This window comes from Saccostrea cucullata, unplaced genomic scaffold, assembly GCF_032062105.1.
Source record: "Saccostrea cucullata isolate Sc308-1 unplaced genomic scaffold, CSIRO_AGI_Scuc_v1 ctg5390, whole genome shotgun sequence".
Lineage (NCBI taxonomy): Eukaryota > Metazoa > Mollusca > Bivalvia > Ostreida > Ostreidae > Saccostrea > Saccostrea cuccullata.
In genome coordinates this window covers 28,416-54,041 of record NW_026938093.1, presented here as the reverse complement: position 1 = coordinate 54,041, position 25,626 = coordinate 28,416, and the positions used below count along the sequence as shown (strand labels likewise).

At 35.9% G+C, this 25,626-nt stretch overlaps 2 protein-coding genes and 1 long non-coding RNA gene across 4 annotated transcripts in view; 1 reads left to right on the top strand and 2 right to left on the bottom strand.

Annotated features, from left to right (window-relative positions):
- Positions 1-23,041, top strand: part of LOC134249421 (tripartite motif-containing protein 2-like) — a 29,731-nt gene extending 6,690 nt beyond the window's left edge. Inside the window, exons 1-2 of one of the 2 annotated variants that reach the window (XM_062731776.1) lie at positions 20,551-20,609; positions 20,890-23,041. In XM_062731776.1, the coding sequence (XP_062587760.1) occupies positions 20,890-22,626 (1,737 nt within the window). In that variant the 5' untranslated portion in view covers positions 20,551-20,609 and the 3' untranslated portion in view covers positions 22,627-23,041. Of the gene's footprint in view, positions 1-20,550; positions 20,610-20,889 lie in introns of those variants that run through there. The other variant, XM_062731775.1, reaches the window with a different exon arrangement.
- Positions 1-25,626, bottom strand: part of LOC134249425 (uncharacterized) — a 72,176-nt gene that overhangs the window by 45,512 nt on the left and 1,038 nt on the right. The window lies entirely within an intron of this gene.
- Positions 401-25,626, bottom strand: LOC134249418 (intermembrane lipid transfer protein VPS13D-like). Its single transcript, XM_062731772.1, has 27 exons — positions 25,463-25,626; positions 18,657-18,861; positions 17,943-18,144; positions 17,506-17,694; positions 17,012-17,178; positions 16,356-16,409; positions 15,055-15,135; positions 13,547-13,691; positions 13,181-13,353; positions 11,452-11,575; positions 11,263-11,335; positions 10,815-10,971; positions 10,546-10,621; positions 8,003-8,230; positions 7,355-7,591; positions 7,114-7,218; positions 6,738-6,887; positions 5,527-5,673; positions 5,182-5,315; positions 4,762-4,943; positions 3,388-3,461; positions 3,067-3,234; positions 2,597-2,800; positions 2,213-2,466; positions 1,780-1,937; positions 1,598-1,698; positions 401-949 (listed from the first exon to the last, which is right to left on the bottom strand). Exons 1-27 carry the CDS (start codon positions 25,485-25,487, stop codon positions 866-868), a joined length of 3,897 nt encoding a protein of 1,298 aa, XP_062587756.1. The 5' UTR covers positions 25,488-25,626; the 3' UTR covers positions 401-865.

Genomic DNA, 25,626 nt, shown 5'->3' with positions numbered 1-25,626 from the left:
TCCCTTCAATTACAGTCCGAGTGCATTCCTATTAACTCTTTCCCCCTGTTGCCACCATTTGACGCATTTGCGATTTCCCTAGAGTGTTTATCTGGCTGCCCCCTGAAGCCATTTTGACTGACTTGAAATGACTGACCATTACATTTAGAACATGCCAATGAAGTACCTAAACATCATCAAAGTGGCACATATTATATATCAATGTTTGGGGAATGGATTGAACTTTCATATTGTCATATAATTTTCTAAGAATAATTAATCTACAATTAACAATATATAGGTGAAACCAGGTAAAATGAATTTTTCACAACTAATCCATATTATCCTTTCTATGAAAGAAATTTTCTATAAAATGTACCAGTACACTTAAAATATAATGTATGCTTTAATAATCAACAAATGGCAAAATAACAAAAAAAAATACTAAGCCATATAGATCCATGTCTATATTAAAAAGAAAGAGCTTTAATAAAATTATAATCAAATATAGTCAAATCTGATTAATACGTTCAGAACACTTGTTTATCATCAGAATTGAAGCACAACATTACGATTAACCAGCTATTGAATGTTTCATTTACTGACAGATAAATGCAATAATTATCTAACAATCTTTTAAACTAAGTCTTGCAATCATATTTTTAATATCAAGTTACAATTATAATAAATGATTGTACAATCAAAATACATTTTTAGAAATGTGTATGGGGAAAAAATGTTCATTATGCAGAGTTTTTCAAAGTTTCTATCACCAAGTTTTGAAGTAATTCACATGTGATAAAGTAAATCCCATATGACAAGTTTGTTCACGATGGCTCTATAAATCACATACAACACGTTTGTTTCTGATGGCTTTATTTATCCACTATGTATCCTCAGACTCGGTAGACGTCAGTGTGTGTTGTTGTTCTTCATACAAATTACGGGCGTAGTTGATCTGTTGACTCACCTGACAAGAAATAGATTACAGTGAAGCATACTGGTAGTGTTCCAGCTTTCATTGTGTTTCCAATGTATGAACTTTTTGACAAGATGAATTTTTATGTCCCAGTCAAAGTTACACAGTTTACAAGAACTCTACGGTTTACAGAGTTTTTCATTACCAGTAAATATGGCTGAATACAGACATGCAAATCTGCAGTGTTTACTTTAATATCCAGTTTCATGTACATTTTAATATGATTCTAGTATAAAGCTTATAATTTAATGATAAAACAAATATATCCATGATTGATAAAATTTTATGAAATCCCTCCTATAACAGCATCTATTAGTCTAATTTACCCTTTGAGCCACAGTCTGTAATGCTTACCCTTTGAGCCACGGTCTGTTTGTCACACTCACCCTGTCAGTCACAGTCTAGTAGTCACACTTACACTTTCAGACACAGTCGGTTTGTCACACTTACCCTTTCAGACACGGTCTGTTTGTCACACTTACCCTTTCAGCCATGGTCTGTTTGTCACACTTACCATTTTAGTCACAGTCTGTTTGTCATCTTACCCTTTTAGTCAAAGTCTGTTAGTCACACTTACCCTCTAAGCCACGGTCTGTTTATCACTTACCCTCTCAGCCATGGTCTGTTTGTCACACTTACCCTTTCAGCAATTGTCTGTTTGTCACATCTTATCTGGGGGACCCTCTGTTGATCAGAAGCTGATGTTTGTAACCTCACAAGCTCCAAGTAATATCTACCCTCTGTCAATCAACAAAGAAAAGATACAATCAGTAAATATACTTATCAAGACACAACAGAATGGAATAGCCCCTGTCACTTACTGATTTCCACCACCAAACACTGGCACAGCTCTTTGTGGGGGACCTTGAGAATGATGTTCCCAGAGTCGGCCTCACCCCCCAGTAAGAAGTACACCTGTCTAGAGGTTATCAGGGACATCAGTCTGTCTTCTCTCCTCAGCTGTTCTACAGCTATGAAGCTACAACCAACACACAAACAATTTACAGATTTAATTACTTTCTTAATTTACCAAGAACCATATTTTACAACTACTTTGTTTTGTTTCTTAATTTTCTTTCTGCTACAAACCAAAATAAAAGTTCTAAAATATGATTTCCATATGTACACAAAGGAAACGAAAAGAACATTTTTTCAAAGAGTGATAAATAAAATATATATCGACTTATTACGATCAAACTTTACAAGGAAAAAAACTGTTTTTACTAGTAGATTTTTATGGTATCTAATAATTACAATTCCTCCAGGTTCTTCTTGTTGAGATCATGCAGTAGTTTCTGTGACTTGGAGTCATTTTGAGAATACGGAGGCAGCAGCATGCCCGCCCCGTGACAGCACCGTGGGAGTCGGAGGGGCGGGGGACTGATACGAGAGCTGCTACTGCTGGTGTCCCTGATAGCATTAGCAGCTCCCGAGGCAAGGTCGAGTACTCCCACTACAGGCTTAGTCACCGTACCAATCACTCCCTTCCCTATCCCTGTCACAAGGCCCTGATAAACATAAAGTAAATTACAGCTCAAAAAATCAAATATAATTTTTTTTAAAAATTCTTTTCCCTTTTCTACTAGTCTTCAATTACTTAAAATTTCAGAACCCTTTGAATTTCCTGCAATGAATTACCTCAATACCATCTTCCTTGAAGCCGTCATAGGGCTGAGTAAATATACTGGTCACAGCACCAAACAGTCCATTACCAAAACCTTTGACCCCGGCCAGTATATGCCCCCCGCTGGACTGGGCACCGGTCCTCAACTGCTCCCGTCTGTCCTGGTAATTCTTGTCCATGTTCAGTGTCCCAAGTCCATCAGACAGTGATCCAACAACCTGTGAACATCATACAGCATAAAAACTTAAAAGAAATCATTTTCAAAATCTATTCTAAATTCATTTGCTGATTCAAAAGAATATTAACCATTAGGAAGTAACATGACAAATGCATGGTCTATATTTAAAAATTCATTGACACTTTTTTAAATTTGAGTTTCAATACTTTAAATAATGTATATTAATGAGAAATATTGTTATTTAGTACAATTTAAACATAAGCAGTAGCTTGTAGTGCTTATCAAGTTGCAGAAGAAGCTAATTACCTTAGCAGCAGAGTTGGACACTCCATGTGTGACGTTCTTCAGGAGACCCCCCACATTGCCATCATTGATCAGACCAGAAATTCCCTCTGTGACATCATTAAACAGACCCAGGGGATTCCCCAGGAAGTCCACAGAACCCAGGATCTTGGCTGCCTGACTCTTCAGCTCCTGTCGAACAAGGTAGGTCATACAATGAACAGGGTTATAAAAAGAGACTGTACAAGTGAAAACACAGGGTTTTGTTTGAAAACTTCAATTACATTACAGAGCCAGTTGGAACAAAATAAATGTTATTTAAATGGCTGACAAAAATGTAAATACCTCAGTGTAGTGGAATCCTATCTCTTTCTGAAGGAACACAATGGTTTCAAACAGGTGACTTTTGACGAAAGGATCTGTAATGGTTGTAAATATTACTTTGAAAAGTAGACTTACAAAACATCAGGTTCATATGTTTAGGGTATAAGTGTAATCTTAAAATTGAAAAATAACAAGAGGCCCATGGGCCACATCGCTCACCTGAGAAGCTTTGACCATTCCGTTCTTTACCACATTTCCCCCTTGCAATACATATTGTGGCCCCACCCTACCCCACTGATCATAATTTTGACAATTTGAAATCTACACTACCATAGGATGCTTTGATTCCCAATTGAAAAACTTTGATTCCCCATTGTGGCCACGCCTTACCCCCCGGGGGTCATGATTAGAACAATTTAGAATCTACACTACCCCAGGATGCTTTCACATAAGTTTAAGCTTTTCTGGCCAAGTGGTTCTTGAGAAGAAGATTTTCAAAGATTTTTCCAATATATTTCTATGTGAAACTTTGATTCCCCATTGTGGCCCCGCCCAACCCCCCGGGGGTCATGTTTTGAACAATTTAGAATCTACACTACCCCAGGATGCTTCCACATAAGTTTCAGCTTTTTTGGCCCAGTGGTTCTTGAGAAGAAGATTTTCAAAGATTTTTCATATATATTTCTATGTAAAACTTTGATTACCCATTGTGGCCCCGCCTAACCCCGGGGGTCATGTTTTGAACAATTTAGAATCTACACTACCCCAGGATACTTCCACATAAGTTTCAGCTTTTCTGGCCCAGTAGTTCTTGAGAAGAAGATTTTTAAAGATTTTTCCTATATATTTTTATATAAAACTTTGATTCCCCATTGTGGCCCCTCCCAATCCCTGGGGGTCACGATTTTGACAATTTAGAATCTACACTACCCTAGGATGCTTCCACATAAGTTTCAGCTTTTCTGGCCCAGCAGTTCTTGGGAAGAAGATTTTTTAATGACCCCACCCTATTTTTGTCTTTTCTTGATTATCTCCCCTTGTGAGGGGACTTGGCCCTTCATTTTAACAATTTTAAAAATTCCCCTTCACCAAAGGATGCTTTGTACCAAGTTTGGTCAAAATTGGCCCAGTGGTTCTTGAGAAGAAGTCGAAAATGTGAAAAGTTTACAGACGGACGGACAACGGACAAAATGTGATCAGAAAAGCTCACTTGAGCCTTCGGCTCAGGTGAGCTAAAAACTTGCTGATAGTAATTAATGAGTTATTAGGTACACCATTTTCCTACTTCAGACATGACCTAGATCCACTTAAGCTCACTAGCTATAATTTGATGACAATACAGTTACCTAGATCCACTTTGGCTGACTAGTGATAATTTGATGTCAATACAGTTACCTAGATCCACTTTGGCGTCTTCGAATCTGACGAGTGGTAGAGACATGTCTCTCTTCAGAGCCTTCAAGTCAGCTGACAGTTTGGAGGCAGTGAGCATGCTCAGATTTACAAGACTCGTGTGGATTTTCAGGAGTCCAAAGTAATATCTCTTGGTCTTCACTGAAGTGGCAGCTGCAAGTGCTCTGTAAAAAGTTGGTGTACGTTAAGTATGTAAAGTATCAGTTTGCCTCAATGTATCTGTATACAATAATAAATCCATTTACTAGAAATCAAACTATCCAACTTGCTGTAAAGTTATATTCTGTACATTACAAAAAAGTGTAACTACTGTACATGTGTATATGTATCAATACTGTAAATAAATTTTACTCTATTCTGTAATAGTCATTATCACTAGTTTTACCACAGTCCACCACTTACTTTCTTGGATCCTCCCCCTCTGTGACTTTCTCATCCAGGTGGTCTGTTGACCCAAATCCACAGAACTGTAACAGCTTCCATAACAGTTCCTCCTCTACCTGAATGCTCAGTTTCTTCATGTTTACAATCAAGTGCTAAAAAGGGACAAATTTCAACTCTACACATCTTGTACAATATAAATATTTATTAATACTTTTTTTTTGCACCGGTTCACCACTTCAGAGAAGAAGCTAAAAATGATCAAAAGTTTATGATTGACTTACAACATGCAATGACAGATAAAAACAATAGCAATGGGTCACCTGAGTGACTCTGTTGACCTTAATGAGAATATGAAACATTTACTTTATAAATCTCAGCATTCCACTTTGAGTTGGGAATTTTCTGGGCTACTACATGGAGAGCTGGGGTATTCTCTTGGACGTCTCTTCTAGGGGTAGGTGTGACGTACAACAGCACAGGTCTGGTGGCTGTGAACAGCTGATTATCTACCTGTACAAACAAGTCACACAAAATAACACAAGCTGTATTTTGAACTTATTTCTTACATCAATTCATAAAATACAAACAAGTCAAACAAAATAACACAAGCTGTATACTGTAAACGTGGAAATTTTGACGATGTGCTTATTTTGACTATATTGACGATTTTACTTTTCTCGTCAAAATTTATACTCGTCAAACTTCACATCATATATATAGCGTCACAACAGACATTGACCAGTGTACATCATTACCGCTTAATTTCTCGGCTTTCCCCTTTTAAAACTAGATCAAAATTACTTTTAATTTCTTCTGTAATTAGTTATGAAAACATAGTGATAAATAATTACATTTTTAAAACAAAACATTGTATCCAATACTGCATGCCTAACTTAGCATAATTATTATGCCGTGTTTGACCTAGTTTGTCACCTCAGGCAACTGACCGCTTATAATGAAAACAAATTACAATTAAGAAGGTAGTTTATTTAATCAAATCTTACATACTTAGATAGTTTGTACAATCTTACACACTGTAGATGGTCTGTACAAAAATTAAATCTTAGTGATTCCAACGCTGCCTCAATTTGCATCCCCGTGAATTCAAAGATACATAACTCTTGATTAAATATTTCGTCAAAATTAACACTAGTCAATTTTCGTAAACAAAAAATCGTCAATTTTTCAACTCGTCAATATAACCACGTTTACAGTATTGAACTTATCTATTAAATCAAGTCATAAAATTGAAAAATTCTTTTAAATCTGAAATTAAAATCATTGATAGAGCATTCTTCAAATTTACACTCACAGTATATATCAGCTGTATTTGGCATTTTGTTTGTTTACAAAATAATTCACAATACACTGTACTACAATATTTGACTGAAAAAAAACCCTTCTGAACTTTTGTTTGAAAGGTGATGTGCCACTGACTTCTACCTAATCACTGGTACTGTATTTCATAAATCAAAATTTGTCTTACACATACCTGTATATTGGCTACTGCTACATCCACCGTCATGTAATTAGGGTTCTATCACATGATGTAATTAAAACTGTTCTACACGTACCTGTACATTGGCTACAGCTACATCCACTGTCATGTAATTAGGGTTAGAGATGTAGTCCAGAGAAATGTTCTGTAGTGAGATATAGACCAGCTCCTCAGGGCTGTAGTTCACCAGAGATAAACCCAATCCACCCTTCAGACTCATACAAATCTACAACACATGGGAGTAATCAATATCTTAAGTCAACTACAATTTTCTCTTACACCTTCTACATATAGGTTACCATTTTAAAACAGATTCGTTCAAAATTCAAAATTGGATATCAATACCGGTAATTACTTATTCAGTATAATAAGAATACAACCATGTACTAAATTTACATTATTACATGTATATTAACAATACTTTAATTAATCATTTACTTTTAATGACTGACCTCTAAGCTTGATTTCTTCTCTACTGATTTATCTTCTATCTTAGCCACCTTATCTTCTTCACAAACAACCCAGTCTTGGTAGTTCTTTGTTACTTCAGCAACAGACTAGAGAAATCGAAGGCAGAGTTTTAAACTTCTCAACATTTTACATTGATATCTTCAGAAAAGTTAAAATTTCCACAAAACAGTCAATATATGCAATACTGTTTGAGATTTGTTTTGACATCAACACCAAACTTACTCCTTGAGAGACATCAGTGATTTGCAGCACTCTGATTGGTCCATCCATGACGGTCCTAACAGCCAGACAGCCGGACCCTGGGAGGAGCCTCTGTCTGTCAATCTTCATGTGGGCGGGGACACTCCTGCCTGAGGGGGGACCAGGCCCCACTACAGCCACAGCGGAGTCCCTCAGACACTCCCCCCCTCCCAGGGTCTGTACACACATAGCACCATCAACACAGCACAATCGACCATCCTGAAATACGGCCATAGGATTTAATTTAATTAGCGTGGGTCCCAAGATCACCAATTAAAATTAAATTGCCTCATATTCATGATACAAGAGGCCAAGGGGCCACAGCGCTCACCTGAGCACATCGGCTAGGAAATAGCACAAATCCTTGCGGGGCCCTAATCAAATCTAGCTTGAAATAGAATACCAAATTTTATGGACAAATAGTTAAAATTTGCGTCTCGCTAAAATTTCCACTTATATGGTATTCCCTTCTTCTATTATTATTTTGAAATAGTAATTTTAGTAAAAAACCCTTACACACCTGTAATCATCTTTATCTATATCATGATTTGTGATAGAATTTCAAGATTTAAATGAATATGATTAATAATAACAACCATAAAATGTTTACTTATCCAATACAAAATCTACCTCAGTGAACTTCCAGGTCTGTGTGGCTTTCCTGCGCTCGTCCCGTTTTCTGAGGGTGAGGGGGACAATCCTGCCCGGCCTGGGGGCAATGTCATCTATATCCAGTACCATGCTCTTCCCTGAGGGGTAGGAGGACCGACTGTGGGGGTCTCGGGGAGATATCGACCCCTCATGCTCTAACATGCCCCCACTGGTCATTCTCCATAACTGGTTACGATTACCAATGTCCTGTCAAACAATAAATTACATCACCTATACAGACATATATTGTCAAAAACATGTTGGATGCATTCACAGCACATAAATTGAATTCATATACATTGTACTAACCCAGGAGGACTTAAAACCTTAATTTGACTGAATCGAAACTCCAAACAACCAGAAGTCTCTGTCGAGACTGAAGCTCTACTGGTTTGTACTTATAGCAAAGGAAGAGAAAAGTTCTTAAGGTAAGTCACTCCTGAAATTTGTTAAATCAAGGATTTTTTGAGAAGTATATTTTGAAAAAATACTCATAAAGTGTAACTCAAAATCGCAAAGAAAATAGGGGGTCAGTGTGCATCCTACTGATCTACGGTACATTTAAGTTGACTTTTTTGCACTTAAATTTCATCTCTTTGGTTAATTACTTTAACCCTTATTATATTTGATCAGATGTAAGCATGGCAATAAATATAATCTTATTTTACGTGAAATAGTTTGAATAATATTTATCATTAAACAAATCTTGCAAATTAATGCGCGTAAATTATTGTGTGACCTTTTTGCACTAAAAAATAACATTTTTGGGGTATTAAAAAACTTAATAGGCAATAAAAATTTTTCTTATATCAAACTTTTTACGACTTAAGTGCTGATCAGTCACAAGTATCGAGTAGTTTAAAATAATGAAAGAAAAAGGTGGGGTCAGTGATGTTAATTTTGAAATATTTGTCAAAATATGTGATTTTCAGGCAAAAAATGGTGTAAATTTGATCTTGACTTCTTTAATATATTTTCAATTTTTGGAAACGTTTGTTGAGGGAAGGTGTAAAACTTAGTCTAAAAATATAAATTAAGACCTATATATCAAAACGGAAAATATTCTCAGAGTAAAAGTATGTGAGGCTAAATTTCCATTACATTAAATTTTATAAATGTGCAGATTTGCAGAATTTTCTGCTAAATATCCTTCCACCAAAAGAAATAGTCCCTCATAAATCTTGTTTCTTTGTAGATTTTTGAGCAGTTTTTTCATTGAATGTTAAAAAATTTACATTGTTGAATTTAAATATGTTACAAAAATTGAATTTTAATAAGTAGTTTTGAAGTTAAAGCTTCTGCGTGAACTTTTCTAAAAAGCTGACGAGTGACTTACCTTAAGCAGTTGGGAATTGAAACTTTACCACAGCAATAAAAAGAATAATGATCCTTGATTAAGTCTCTTTATGTTCTTAGTGTAGTCTACTTGCATGCCAAATTATATTATAATCAGACTTAAACTGTATTTGGAGTAGCATTTTGAGAATTTTTAACAAAAATTTCTAATTTTAGTTACCACGGCAACACCGATCATTGAAATCAAAAACAGATAAACAGAATTATGTATCTTAGTGTAGTCTACTTGTGTGCCAAGTTATATTGAAATCAGACCAAAACTGTAGGAGGAGTAGCATTTTGAAAGAATTTCACAGAAATTTCTATTATTAGTAACAACAGCAACACCGTTCATCGAAATCAAAAACCGATACACAGAATTATTTATCTTAGTGTAGTCTACTTGTGTGCCAAGTTATATTGAAATCAGACCAAAACTGTAGGAGGAGTAGCATTTTGAAAGAATTTCACAGAAATTTCTATTTTTAGTAACAACAGCAACACCGTTCATCGAAATCAAAAACCAATACACAGAATTATGTATCTTAGTGTAGTCTACTTATGTGTTAAGTTATATTGAAATCAGACCAAAACTGTAGGAGGAGTAGCATTTTGAAAGAATTTCACAGAAATTTCTATTTTTAGTAACAACGGCAACACTGTTCATCAAAATCAAAAACGAATACACAGAAATATGTATCTTAGTGTAGTCTACTTATGTGCCAAGTTATATTGAAATCAGACCAAAACTGTTGGAGGAGTAGCATTTTGAAAGAATTTCACAGAAATTTCTATTTTTAGTAACAACCGCAACACCGTTCATCGAAATCAAAAACCGATCCACAGAATTATGTATCTTAGTGTAGTCTACTTGTGTGCCAAGTTATATTGAAATCAGACCAAAACTGTAGGAGGAGTAGCATTTTGAAAAATTGTTTACAGACAGACGGACAGACAGACAGCTAGACGGACAGACGGACGGACGACGGACGCATTACTATCGCATAAGCTCTTCTGGTCTCTGACCAGTAGAGCTACAAATTAATTAAAAGTAAATTAAACTTATTTTTTTCCTTACATTTCTTCCTATTTCTTTCCTTAGTCATCATTATGCCAAAAATCTTTATTCAAAAAGTGAAAAAAGCTTCTACTTCTAAAGCTATATTTTGCAAAACATATAATTTTACCTTTTTACAAAATTTGATGTACTGATCTTCAACAACTTCTAAAACCAGTTCTGTGTGTGAACTATCCTGTGTTGACCTTCTTAAAATAGAAAGGATTTAAATTTAAACATTATAAAGATCAATTAATTAATTATAAAATGAAGAATTGCAGGATTTCATGTTGACAAAACCTACAAGTGAAACTTATAGATCAAATTCTACATTTTAATACAGAAAATTGATTTCCAATTCTACACAAAAATTGATCGAGCTTATTACAAAGAACACACCTTGGAACGGTAGCTGATGCTCTGAGGTAAATAAAGTTGGGATAACAGAGTTGCTTCCCTTCCTCCAGTTTGTCCATATTGTAGGTGGCACTAGTTCCTCCCTTTACTCTCAGTGTTATGGAGTGACTCAACATTGGCTCATCCCAGGCATATGGTACTATCAAGAATTTTACAGTAAAATTCAGACTTAGGTGTCCTTAAATATTGAAATGGTCTTGTAACAAGAGAAGAGAAAAATGAAGCTGAAAAGACTGGAATTCAAAACCTGGGCTTTTTCTCCAGTCAGGTGCTCTAAAGCTACCAAATGAACTACTCTGTATCTAGCCATCAGCAATCAATCCCAGTCTAGTCTGCTGCATTTTTTCTCCTCTCCCAAAACTGACAATATTTATAATTATAGCTATAAATTAGTGCAGAGAAAGGTAAATGAACATAATTTGAAACTTACATTGTACATGAGGTTGAACAAAAGCTTTCAGCTTCTGTTCTGTCGTGTCACTTTGGAAATATTCCACAGGAATCTGAAACATTGAATTGAATGAAAATTTAAATAAAGTTCATCAATTCAACATCTTAATAACAATTAATGTAATACAAAGGTTTTCTTTATGTCAGATATAACGTAAAGTCCACTTACTTCAGCCCAGTTGTCGATTCTGATGGGAGGGGGGACTTCCCCTGCGTCCCCAAACACGATGAAGTAGGTGGGTCCCTCCATCACAATCTCCACCTTCAGCAGATGACTCACATTCTGATCATCCCTAAAATACACACAATCTAAACAAGGGCACCACAAAGCAGAGCATCAACTTGCAAAGAGCATATCAATTAATCAAGACAGCATTCCATGTTGATTCTGATGCAAATCACATCACTTCCGTTTTACACAGGACATAACCCACAAACACACACCCACAAAGAATTGCTATTATTACTATATTCCTCCAATTCTGTTGCAAGGAGATTATAATAAAAAAATTGATTCCAGGTAAATTAATGTCAACAATTCATTACAACTTTCATAAAGAATGGTGCACTAAATTCTATTCTATTGTGCCACAACTTATTTTGGAAAAGAAATTCCCTAAAGCCTTATATAATAGGTGAATTAAGTCTTCAAAAGCAAGAAATTTTGATTTAAAAAAAAAATAGCTAGCACATCCCTTATCTGCAAAATTTAAAATATTGAAAACTTGCTTAATAATTTGCACACTGAAGCACTCTAGGCAATCTAGATCCATTTTATAAACAAGAGGCCCAGGGGCCACAGCGCTCACCTGAGCACATCAGGCTTGAATTTACCCCCCCCCCCCTTCCAGGCATTCATCATTTGAACAAACTAGAATCTACACTACCTGAGGATGATTCCATATAAATACCCCGGGTATCACTAATCATAGCTTTGAAGTACTTGAAAAGAAGATTTTAAAAGGTTTCCCAATATTTCCCTATGTAAAACTTGGGTCGGCCATTTTGGCCCCACCATATCCCAAGGGCAGGGGGTCATGATTTGAAAAAACTTGAATCTACACTACCTGAGGATGATTCCACATGAATTTCATCTTTCCTGGCCCAGTGGTAATTGAGAAGGATTTTTAAAGATATTTCCTATATATTCCTATGTAAAACTTGGGTCGGCCATTTTGGCCCCACCCTTGCCCCGGGGGTCATGATTTGAACAAACTTGAATCTACACTACCTAAGGATGATTCCACATGAGTTTCATCTTTCCTGGCCGAGTGGTTCTGGAGAAAAAAATTTTTAAAGATTTTTCCTATATATTCCTATGTAAAACTTGGGTCGGCCATTTTGGCCCCACCCTTGCCCCGCGGGTCATGATTTGAACAAACTTGAATCTACACTACCTGAGGATGATTCCACATGAGTTTCATCTTTCCTGTCCTAGTGGTTCTTGAGAAGACGATTTTTAAAGATTTTTCCTACATTACCTGAGGATGCTTCCACATGAGTTTCATCTTTCCTGGCCCAGCGGTTCTGGAGAAGATTTTTTAAAAATGCCATTAATTTTTAACAAATTCATGATTATCTCCCCTTGGAAAAGGGCGTGGCCCTTCATTTGAACAAACTTGAATCCCCTTTACCCAAGGATAATTTGTGCCAAGTTTGGTTGAAATTGGCCCAGTGGTTCTTGAGAAGAAGATGAAAATGTGAAAAGTTTACAACAACGACTACGACGACAACGACGACGACGACAACAACGACAGACAACAGACAAATTTTGATCAGAAAAGCTCACTCGAGCCTTTGGCTCGGGTGAGCTAAAAATGATGTCAATTTCAAACGATTATGTGCAAGTGAAATGCAAGTATTTCTATAATATTATCTAAATGAACATCAATTTATACCTTATATTTATGTGGAAAGAATCTGTTTTGTCGATTCTGAATCCACCTGACCAGGAGGAGGATCCCACATCCAATAGATTTACACATAACAACTGATCAAGGTCAAGTCTTGGCCAATGAAATGGAAGCTTACATTGTGGAAGGGCAATCAAACAGGTGTCTAACTTCATTGTCTGCAAGAGATCAAGTGGGCACAAAAATTAAACTGCCAGGGCAATTCCTAAAATGAATTTATATCCTGAGAAAAAATTAACTGAATAAATTATGTTTTCCCCTTTCCTGGCATGAAAATTTACATGTAGTACATGATATTCTCTGAAAACAATTTAAGAAAATCACCATCAAATGAATCCTCCATGTACGTACCTCAGACTGGGCAAGATGTCTCTGAGCGATCGCTAGTCTGTGACTGGATTGGTTGTCAATTTCATACAAGGGGGCAAAGGTCACAATGTTTGTGTCAGCGTACAGTCCCTTCCCTTGGTGAACCCCTATACCAATGTTGTACACCCTAAAAATACATATATAATTTAAATACAAGCCTTAACAGATTTTCATATTTAATAAAAAAAAAAATGTGGAATTCAAAATTCTTTTTTATTCATAATATGCTCATTTTATCAAGGCTCTTAAAACATTCCTTTTACAGGTAAGTTATAAACTGTATCATAAAAAAAATATTGGCTACACATAACAAGAAGATTACATGGATTGCTTAAAAATAAGTATCTTAAAGTGTGTGAAATCTAATTCAAAAGTTGAACTAAATTTATATATACGTGTATACATTTATTACGATCATACCTTTTTACAGGTAAATATAGTATATTAACATACATACCAAAAGTTTAAATAAAACATTCATTGGACAAAAGGAATCCAAAAAATAAGCACTTTAGAAAACAGTACACCAATTTGACAAGACCCTATGTATTTAAACCCTCGGGTACTTCATGCAAATCCAAAGCCAGGAGATGAAATACAGTAGAGTCCTGGTATGGTATCAGATATTATTATGCTTCCTGTCAGTTTGTCTCTGTATAACCCATACCCTACTAATCTTGCATAGTGTTCTAAGGATTTATATATTAGCATAAGCATACTATGCCGAAATAGTGCACAGCATCCATTTTTGAGGAAAATTCGACAACGCCCATACCAAGGAGCGAACTCACGACCCCCAGAATATCAGTCCGACACGCTACCGATTACGCCACAGACGCGGATATCTTTAGTATTGTACTATAGTATATATAAACTTAGTTTCAAATATTTTTACACTTAAGATTAAAAATAAACAATTGAAAATAATTCCTCTAAAATAGTTTCTTGCAACCCCCCTTCCTTCACTCAAATACTATTCTCTAAAACTATCTGTAGATTACCTAAAACATGGAACGTTCAAAATTAAAGAAAAAGATTATTACATACTTGTTGCACAGGTGATGAAACATTGGGAATAGAGAAAATATTGCCCTTTTTATACAGTAACAACAGTCAGCATAATAATAACAATAGTGTTGTGTTTTGCGTGCACCATGCCTAAATAGTAGTCAGAGTTTGACACATAGTGCACTCGCCTCCGGCTCGTGCACCGTGTGTCAAACCTTGACTACTATTTAGGCATAGTGCACGCAAAACACAACACTATCAGTTACTGTAGTAAACTGGGGTATGGTATCAAATACTATCAGTAGTAGATTGGGGGTATGGTATCGGATACTATCAGTACACCCTGGGGCCTCCTCATACAGCCATGCTCCTCCCTCCACCTGAGACAGAACTGCTCCCCTCCCAGTCTCTCTGTGACTTACTGTGTGTTAGGGATACAAATGGCCAAGGACAGCTTGGCTTGACTTTGTAGTTGTACTAACCAGTCTGGGCGGTTGCCAGTCTTGGGAACCACATTCAGTCTCCTCATGCCGGTACCACTCTCCAGGGAGAACCGCTTACACCTGGGTCAGATAAAAGGATTTATGAGTAAGCTTGAAGTAAATGTACCAGAACTGTCCAAAATTAAAATTCCATTATTCTACGACATACAGGTGACTCTCGATGGCTCGAACTCCGATCTCTCGAAGTTCTCAAAGTGAACCTCCGGTCCCGTTTTTTTCCTCTATATAACTAAGCAAATTTACTCTTGATCTCTCGAACTTCTATCTCTTGAAGTTCTCTATCTCTCGAACCAAAACCTGGGTCCCGTTACACATATTTCATTGAATTTTACTCTCTATCTCTCGAAGTTTTGATTGCGCGTGTATACATACGCCGTGAAATTGAGCCTGGACTTACCTGGAAAAACATTTAATGCCTGGGGCTGGCATGAAGGTGTTAATTGGGTGTTTACATAGATGACACTACACCTGTGGGTTGTCCGTGTATTGATATAATTAATTGGTTATTATTGGTAAATTAAAAACGAATTCAGAACTTATTTTTACTTGAAACCAAGAAGATAATTTTTGGAAAATAAATTTATAGACGTTCGTTTCAATAGGTTCCCATAGACTAAGAACTTTTATTTGAGTCTACACAATCCCAATATGGCAAATATTGCACAAGAAAGTCCTTTCTCAAGGACTGAAAAATCTGGTGAACACTTGTGAATGACCCGATCAAGCCGTGGAATAGCCAAACCGCCAGTTGCTTGTATTCGGGTTTCATGTTATCATGAAATTAGAACAAATAAATATTGAAACTTCAGGAATTCGTTTTATTTATTCGAAATATGGTCATTGTTGTTGATATCAAGTATATTACCTGTAAAATACGATTGAAAACGTGCAATATAACTTTATTTACATGTACTTCCGGTATCTATAAAAGTAGAACATCAATGATTTTATTAACTTTCTATCTCTCGAACCCTTCGATCTCTCGAACTTTTCTTGCGTTCCCTTGAACTTAGAGAGATCGAGAGTCACCTGTATTTCAAAATTGATATTTTTTTCTCCCTCCTAAAAATTGCACATAGGTCCTGCTTTTCTTGAGAAAAGGTTCAAAGAAAAATATCTCCTGCTGCTTAAAAAGTTTTTTTTCCTCTTTCTTCCCCTTGAAAAATGTTGATTTGGGCCATATAGTGCAAAAATTATAGTCCCTTTAGTTGTGGCTTCATAAACTAAGGATGTTTTTGACTCAGCTTAGTTATAAATAAATATCAAAAGTAAAATATTACCACACAGGTACACTGTCTGGACCCTGGACCGACTTTCCTACTCTCATTGTACATCTGTCAAAGGAAAACAAACAATGAGTAATCAGTGAAGAATGAACAGCTGAATTTATTCTTAGATGCATCATGCAAGCAAATCTAGCTTACCAGAGAGAGTCTATTTACAGTTATCTAATGATTTAATGTCTAGTTAGTCCATTTGCCATAAACTGTCCCATGTTTCCAACTAATGTTGATGCCTTTGGATACTCAGTTGATGTCCCTGGCATACTTTACTAACTAGACAACGAATCCTCATTTTTACGTTTCTATCTCATTGTGAAATAAAATTGTAGATTTTGATTTTAAATGTCATGTAATAGATTTAAATTACTTCCATATCAATTTCAATAGTCCCCGCCCAATGACATAAAACACACAGTCACACAAGATTTACATGCATATGAGGCCTCCTTAGCTTGCTTGGCTAAATTGACATTTCAGTAGAATGATCAAGAAATCAACTCAACTAACTTTCAAAGAGTTATCCCAGAGAAAACAATCAGAATGGAAAAATTCATAATTAAACTTAGAAATTTAAAAACAGTGTTCAAAGAACTCAATGGTTTTAAGGTTGACATGTATGCTATGGTGAAGTATGCTATAGTGAATGTCCTCACAGATTGGGCAGGTCCTTCTCGGCGTAACAGAACAGTAGCGGGGTGACGGAGCGGGCCAGTTCATGTTCCTCGTACTGTCCGGCAGCATCCTGCTGGGAGAAGTCCTGTCTGAACACCAGGGGGAGCCCCGACTTGTTGACCAACCAGTAAGGGGCCGTCACATGGATCTAGAAAGAAAATCCTCGCATGGTTATTTTTTTTTTATTAATGTAAAAAATTAATGAGAAACTTTGCAGGTTCTGTACATAATTACAAATTTATACAGTCATGTTCATCATAATTACATTGGACATGTAATATTCTATACATTGTAAGTTTATTGTTTTTAACACAAACACGATAAGATTTTACTAGAACTCTTCTACTTTATCTCTCAAGAGGAAAAATAGAAAAGTACAATAAAACCTTGAACAATTTTCAAGTAAATTGTACTAGATGTAAATAAAGAAATCAATGTTTTCAGCATCATAAGAATTCATTTATTTAGAACTTACTGAGACAGATCCTCCCTTCCTGAAGATGATTTTGATGAGTAACTCTAGCAGCCGTTTCTTGGTATCATACAGACGAATCTTGACCTTGTGGTACTGGGGGCCGGTGGTGACAGGAGGAACCACCAACTCTTTACAGGTGGGGAAGTTCTCCAGATTTAGACCCAGCTCCATCGCCTGCTGAGGGTCGGCCTGTAACAGATAGTGTGGGTGAACCAACATAATTTACGCTACCTGAGGATGTTTTCATACCAGTTTCATCTTCTTGAAGTAGCAGTTTATTTTGACATTCTTAAAAGATGGCATTAAATTTTCATAAATTTTAGTATCTCCCCCTGAAAGAAGGTGTGACCCTTGATATAAACCAACTACCAATGTGGATCACAGTAGATTATACAAGACTTTTATTTAATGAAGGCCTTGAGCCTGCTTGTACTTACAGCATGTAAGAAGGCCTTCTCTCCTGTCTTCACTGTTCCACAGATCTGTGTGTCTTTGATGTAGTACCTCAGCTCTATGGGCAGCAGGTTACGAATAATCACAGCTGGACGTATGGATACAGTGTGTCCTGGTAGAATCAAACTCGAGTCCTCGGTCAGTAACTGCTCAGGGTAGTTCTCCCGCTTGACCGACACACAGAATCTAAAATATACAAACACATCAAATCAAGTTCTACCAGAAGAAAAGTAAATTTCATTATGCAAATCAATTTCTTTTTACCAATGCTTGCAGGGAAATTAGAATGGAAATCGAATTCATATTCATTTAATGAAAAAATATAAATCAAATTGGATATATAAATTCAATACTAAAATGTTTAAAATATCCATCTTTAATGGGAAATTTACGTAGGCCATTTTTGCAATGTTTTTTTGTGAAATCGCAAAAAAAGGAAATGACTGCTAGCACAATAAAAATTGTCAAAGATGGCCATGGGAATTTATCAGAAAGATGATAATTACTATCATTTCATTTAATGATGAAAGTTAATCAAAATTGTTTGACAATCTTTAGATTCAATTTGAAAAAAATATACCACAGAAATTTGTATTCACTTTAATCCAATTTTTGCCTGTTAAACAAATTAATAAATGATCTTTTGCTGTTGCATATATGACCAATGAAATTATAAAGGTTTATGAGAGAATTGTTACCTATAAACTCCATTTCCTTCAGAAGAGTCACATTTCATAATTCTTTCCTTCACTTCCCCTGCCAAACCAACATGCTGCCATTGGATTGGTTGATTGCAATACTTGACCGGCCAATCAGAAGGCCTGACATAGAGCATGGAAGACACATATGGAAGTGGAAGTGGTAAGGTTCCATTGGCTGGGATTTCCATGATATTAAATTTACCTGTATGCAGAAAGATACACATAATTTATGCAGAAAGATACACATTGAACAAATATATAATTCTGTTTCATACATGCCAATTTTCCCGATTTTTGGGGGTGTCTACTGATTTTGAACCAAGTGTCTGCTGCTTGAGCATTGAGCTCACGTAATGATACCCCTGCCTCCCATATGAATATAATAGCAGTGTCCATTTTTGCTATGGAAAACCCAAAATATGTTTCAGATCAAGAAGTAAAATAGGAGGTTCACAATGGCAATATGTAATCAAGATTCTGTGAAGACTTTATTCAGTGGTATGAGAGGTGTTGCAGAGAAAAGAAGGGTACCCCCAAAGTGCAACAGACAGATGGATGGACGGACATACCGATTACTATATACCCTCTAGCTTTTCAAGCTGGGTATAATTAGAGTAAAACAATCAATATTTAGCAGTAAAAAATGCTTCCTTCTTAGACATGTTAGAAAACCAGAAGTCTCTGTCGAGACTGTAGCTCTACTGGTTTGTACTTAAAACAAAGGATGAGAAAAGCGTTTTAAAGAATTTCACAGACATTTCTATTTTTAATAACCATGGCAACACAGTTCATCGAAATCAAAAACCGATGCACTAATTTATGTATCTTAATGTAGTCTACTTGTGTGCCAATTTATATTGAAATCAGATCAAAACTGTAGGAGGAGTAGCATTTTAAAGGAATTTCACAGAAAATTTTATTTTTAGTAACCATGGCAACACTGTTCATCAAAATCAAAAACCGATGCAAAAATTTATGAATCTTAGTGTAATCTACTTGTGTGCCAAGTAACATTGAAATCAGACCAAAACTGTAGGAGGAGTAGCATTTTGAAGAAATTTTACAGAAAATTCTATTTTTAGTAACCATGGCAACACTGTTCATCGAAATCAAACACCGATATGAAGAATTTTCTATTTAAAATTATCTACTTGTGTACCAAGTAATATTGAAATCAGACCAAAACTGTAGAAGTAGTAGCATTTTAAAAGAATTTCACAGAAAATTCTATTTTTAGTAACCATGGCAACACTGTTCATCGAAATCAAAAACAAATGCACTAATTTATGTATCTTTAGTTAGTGTAGTATACTCGTGTGCCAAGTTATATTAAAATCAGACCAAAACTGTAAGAGGAGTAGTGTTATGAAATTGTTTACAGACAGACGGACACCTTACTATCGCATAAGCTCTTCTGGTCTCTGACCAGTAGAGCTAAAAATAGTCCTGAGCTATAAATATAGTATTACATGTATAATCAAAACTTTCCCAATTCATTCATCATACACGGAGTGATTCTCACTCCTCCATGGCATCTGATCCCACCTCCAATGTTTTGGAGGTCTGTGTTTTCTCTGCTCCTATTTTGTATTGTTTTATGGACTTTTGCTCTTGAATACTGTTTGTTATCTCCATGTTTCATTTCCCAAAGTAAACAATTACCTTTTAACTTAAAAACAAAGATTGGAAAAAATTGTTTTCTGTAAAATGCATTGCTTACTCTATAACATTTTTCCCCTGTATTAACAAACTAAATTTATCAATCATATTCATTCTGGAATTTAAAAGTACAGGTTTATACATATCTGGGTTAGCAGGACATTTAAATCTATATTTATCTCCAACCAGGAAGTAAATTACAGATCTCGTCCAAGTCTCGACTAAAATCTCGCTCTGACATTCCAAACTTTGTTAGCAGATGTATACATTTAGAGGTCATTTGCTTTAAAAGTCTTAAGTATTGGGTTGCCTGCAGACAGGAAATTTTAAATTTTTCTCAAAAAGGATTTTTTTTTCATGAGGTACAAATTCTCTTACATAATATGATTTAATACTGTACAATAGAGTAGTTTTGAATATTTATTCCATTATGGGGGCATTCCTCTTTAGTCTGTAATTACAGCCAGACAACATTATTGTAGTTCAGCTTTAACAATTAAATTGAAGATGTAAAACTGTTGCATTTCTCAGACCCATATGCATGTAACAAACTTTTAAATGTTAATTTCAGATGGCACATTCCAAACCAAAAATACCAGGCACTGCCCAACACTTTCTAGAGTGTGGTTTTGAAGATTGTGAGAGAAATTGTGAATTTTACTGCAATTCCTGCCATCAACAGATGTGTAAACCATGCAGAGACCAACATTTAAAGATTCCAGAAAACAAAAACCATGAAGTGGTCATTTACCAGCTACGAAGACGACAACTTCCTGTGAAGAAATGCAAGATCCACCCCACTAAAGAAGTAGATATTTACTGCAAAGACTGCAATATACCTTTATGTTCAAAGTGTTCAACAATGCAAGAGCACCAGAGACATTGTTTTATTGATTTAGAATCTATTTACACAGAGAAATTTACTCTTTGCCAAATGGAACTCCATAAAATCTATAATTACTTTGTCCCTACGTCACAGGATTTACAGAGAGAAGTTCAAGAAGATGCCACAAGAGTTAAACAGATCATGGACAGCATACGTACATCCATGAAGGTTGAAGCCGAGTCTCTCAAAAACATGGTGGACACAGTGCTCTCAGACAATATGGAAGAATTAAACCAAATAGAGAAGTCATTACTGGAGAAATTAAAGAGCCAAGAGAAGACATTTGATGATTATATTGCCTATCTCAGTGACCTTGTTAAAGAGTTCCAGAGTTACCTGTCCTCTACTGAGCTCTCTAACTTCACAACTCAACTTCCACACAACTTAAAAATAAAATCCATACCAGAAACCACCAAACCTGTCACACCAGAATTTTCTTCTGCTCAATACAGGAAAAATGATGTTGCTAGATTATTAGGGAAAGTAGTTAAATCAGATAGAAATGCAGAACTAAGAAGAGTAAAGTCAATGGAAATTTTTCCTATTGCTGCATCAATGAAATCTACAAGTGAACAGACAAAACAGGATAAAGACGTGAAATCTGACAAGAAACAAACAATGTCTCTATCTGCCTCTGTCACCAAGGTCAGGGAGTTCAAAGTACCAGGTGTTGATCATGTATACCATGTATCACTAGATCAATCAGACAGACTCTGGATCAGTGACTATTGGGGTAATCTTGTCCAAACAGATCTACAGGGGAATGTGATACAGAAGATAAAAACCAGTGGTAGAGATCAAGGTTACCACACAGTCACACAGGACAGGAATCTGATCTTTACAGACCAAGACAAGAAAGTCATCAATAGGATAACACAGGATGATAATATCACTGAATTCATTAAAACTGGAGACTGGACACCATTCAGCGTACACTCCTCCCACATCAACGGGGACTTACTGGTGGGGATGAGGAAGGATAGAGAGGGTAAAGTCACCAGGTACAACAAGACAGGAAAAGAACTACAGAACATACAGAGTAATAACAAAGGACAGGGACTGTATAGATATCCACACTACATCACGGAAAACATCAATGGAGATATCTGTACATCTGACTATAATAAAGATGTCGTAGTGGTGGTGAATAAATCAGGACAACACAGGTTCTCCTACACAGGTCAGGAGTCAAGGTTCGTTCCCTATGGAATCTGTACTGATGTCCTCGGTCATATCCTGGTGTGTGATGTTTCCACTGACACTGTTCACCTCCTTGATCAGGATGGACAGTTCTTGTCTCTATTATTCACACGACAACAAGGGGTAAAGTTTTCCTGTAGTGTGTGTGTGGATGATGAGAATAATCTCTATGTAGGACAATATAACACAAACACACTGACAGTGTACAAATATCTACAGTGATTATAATTCTGTCAGTTCAGTATAGACTGAATAGAATATTTAATTTAAATTTGTGAATTCCAGGAAAGAAATAATTATACTGAATAGTGTACCCTTCAATAAACATTATACTAAATAAATTGCACAGTACTATTACATGTAATTGATTTCAATGGTAAACATGTCATGAACACTTTTTTGGATTCCCAATTAAAAGATATCTGTCATTTTTACTATGTGGTGAATGGTGAAAATGATTATGAAGTAAAATAATCTACAATAAAACATGGTTATAGTGAAATGCTTGTAATTACATGTAATTCCTGCTAACAATACCTATGCTTTTAAAACATATTGTAAACTTGAAGAATATATAATGAATTAAAATTGCACATCCCTGGAACTTCACTTTCAGCTTATTTTACTGTATACTGATAGTACAAGTATTAAATTACCGTATAACTGGATTTTTCTACGGGGTGCTATTTTTGCGAAATTCTGCGATCAAGTCTTAATTGCAAAAAATTCAATCGCAAAAAATACGTCATAAAATATCCCCATAAAATTTCCCTTTTGAGGCCTCTTCATAGAGTCCGAATTCACGCTTTGTTGCGTAATACAGGCCTATCGATAATTGGTCAGTGAATACCCCGTAGTGAGCAGTCACTTCACGCTTTGCCAGCAAAATGGCACTGTTGAAATATTTGAAGCCAATAAGTAAGTTTCCTGACCCTACCGGACCTTTAAGTGAATTAATGTCGCCTAGAAAAATTACCGAGTGTAATGAGAAAGTGGCCGAAGTTCTTGATACACCAAAAACTTCGAGAGGAAAGTACATGACTTTTTCACCGAGCGAGAGAGCTGAGATAGGACACTACGCCAGTGTACATGGACCTTCATCGACCATTAAACGTTTTCAGACAAAGTTTCCAGGACTACGTGAAAGTACTGTCAGAAATTTACGTGATAAATACAACACGGAGCTCAAATCTCGAAAACGTAAACTTGATTTTTCAGACGGCGAGAACTGTGAAATTTCTGAATTGAATCCGTGCAAGCGGGGTAAAAAAGTTTTACTCGGTAACGAACTGGACTCCGATGTGCAAACTTACATTCGTTCATTAAGAAAATCGGGGGCTGTTATTAACACAGCAATCTGCATTGCCGTTGCGGAGGGTATTGTGCGTGCCCACGACGAGCAGCTACTATCTTGTAATGGTGGACCGATTACGCTGAAAAAAAGCTGGGCCCAGTCAGTGTTGATTAGGATGAATATGGTTAAGCGAAGGGGCAGTTGCACGGCAAAAATTCAGTTCACTGATGACAAATTTTCTGAAATTAGAGACGAGTTTTTACAAAGAATAAACAGTGTGGTGAAAAAACATGACATTCCTCCCGAGTTAATATACAACTGGGACCATACCGGTATCAATTATGTACCTGTTAGCTCATGGACAATGGAGGTGGAGGGCACCCAGCGAGTCCCCATAATTGGTCTTGATGACAAAAGACAAGTCACCGTTGTTTTCGCAGGTAATGTAGATAATTATCAATCTTACCAAGGTATTATTTTGCTTGTAGTATCAATTAAGGAAAAAAAAACAGAACAAAATTAACTGTACTGATATCTTCTAATTCATTTTTAAATTATTTTAGGCACATTGAGTGGGGATTTTCTAGCTCCACAAGTCATTTACCAGGGGAAAACTTCTGCTTGTCATCCTGAGTATGATTTTCCACTGGCTTGGAACATAACTCACAGTCATAATCATTGGGCCAATACAGACACACAGATGGAATACACATTGCGAGTTCTAGTACCTCACATGGATAAAACCAAGAAAAAGCTTGGGCTACCTAACACTCAAAAGTCACTGTGTATTTTCGATGTTTTCCGAGCGCAGATGTCGAGAGAGTTCGTGGATGATTTGAAAACAAAGAATATTGAAATTGTTTATATACCACCAAGCACGACGGACAAGTTACAGCCCATGGATCTTTCCATTCAAAAAGTCGTGAAAGACAAAATGAAACAGCGCTTTCAGCGATGGTATGCATCCTGTATTTCAAAGCAACTTGACAAAGGTGTCGACATAGAAACACTGAAACCTGTTGACCTCCGTCTATCTATTCTAAGACCGCTTGGTGCTAAATGGCTGGTAGAAACTTACAAAGACATAAGAAGCCAACCAGAGATGGTGATTAAGGGGTTCGAAAAAGCAGGCATCGCTGAAGTGTGCAGAAAATCTTAATTCAAAAGCTACTCTCTAACAGATTGTGAATGTTATTTAACACTGTGATTGTGTAATAGTTTTAATGTATTTATTGTATTTTAATAGAAATATTTTGATGAAATTTTCTGAAATGTATTTTAATATTTTTAACCATTTAAAAAAAAAACTGTTATGTGTTTTATGTATTTTAATGTGAATATTTTTATGACATGTAATATTTTAAATTGCTTTAGTTTGTTCAATAAAAAAAAATAGACTTTATTGTTTAAATGTCTAGTAATAAAATTCAATAAATTTAAAATGGACTTTATTGTCAAAGTGAAATCGCAAAAATTAAAATCGCAAAAAATAAATATACCTATTTCAGGATCAAATCGCAAAAATTTGCACCCGCATTAAAAACCAGTTATACGGTATCATTCCCATGATAAAGGTATACTCTCCTTGGCAAATTATTCAATTTACTGTGGATAAAATATTTCCACAAAGGAAGTAATCAATGAAGAAGGCAGCATTAACGAAAGGAATCATTTGGAAACCAGTTTATATCAAACAATGGACTTGACTGGAAACGCTATTTACATGCAATATGACTATTTGACTGAGTTTTTACAGATAGCTACCTTCCAAGCCTGAGTGTGTGGCCATCTTAAGGTCAATGCTGGAGTCCAGTTCATTACAGACAATCAGGGCTGATCTGACCGTTATCAATTTACGAGCTTTTCCTTCCTGTTTGACATCAAACACAAGTCTCGCTTGCTTCTGAATGGATGGGTCATGTTTAGAA

Coding starts and splice junctions, on each gene's coding strand:
- LOC134249418 (XM_062731772.1), bottom strand. CDS start 25,487: ATGGCCACACACTCAGGCTTGGAAG. Junction 7,592..8,002: donor AGACCTGGAAGTTCACTGAG/GTAGATTTTGTA, acceptor GCCGTATTTCAG/GATGGTCGATTGTGCTGTGT. Junction 3,462..4,761: donor AGACGCCAAAGTGGATCTAG/GTAACTGTATTG, acceptor CAACCATTACAG/ATCCTTTCGTCAAAAGTCAC.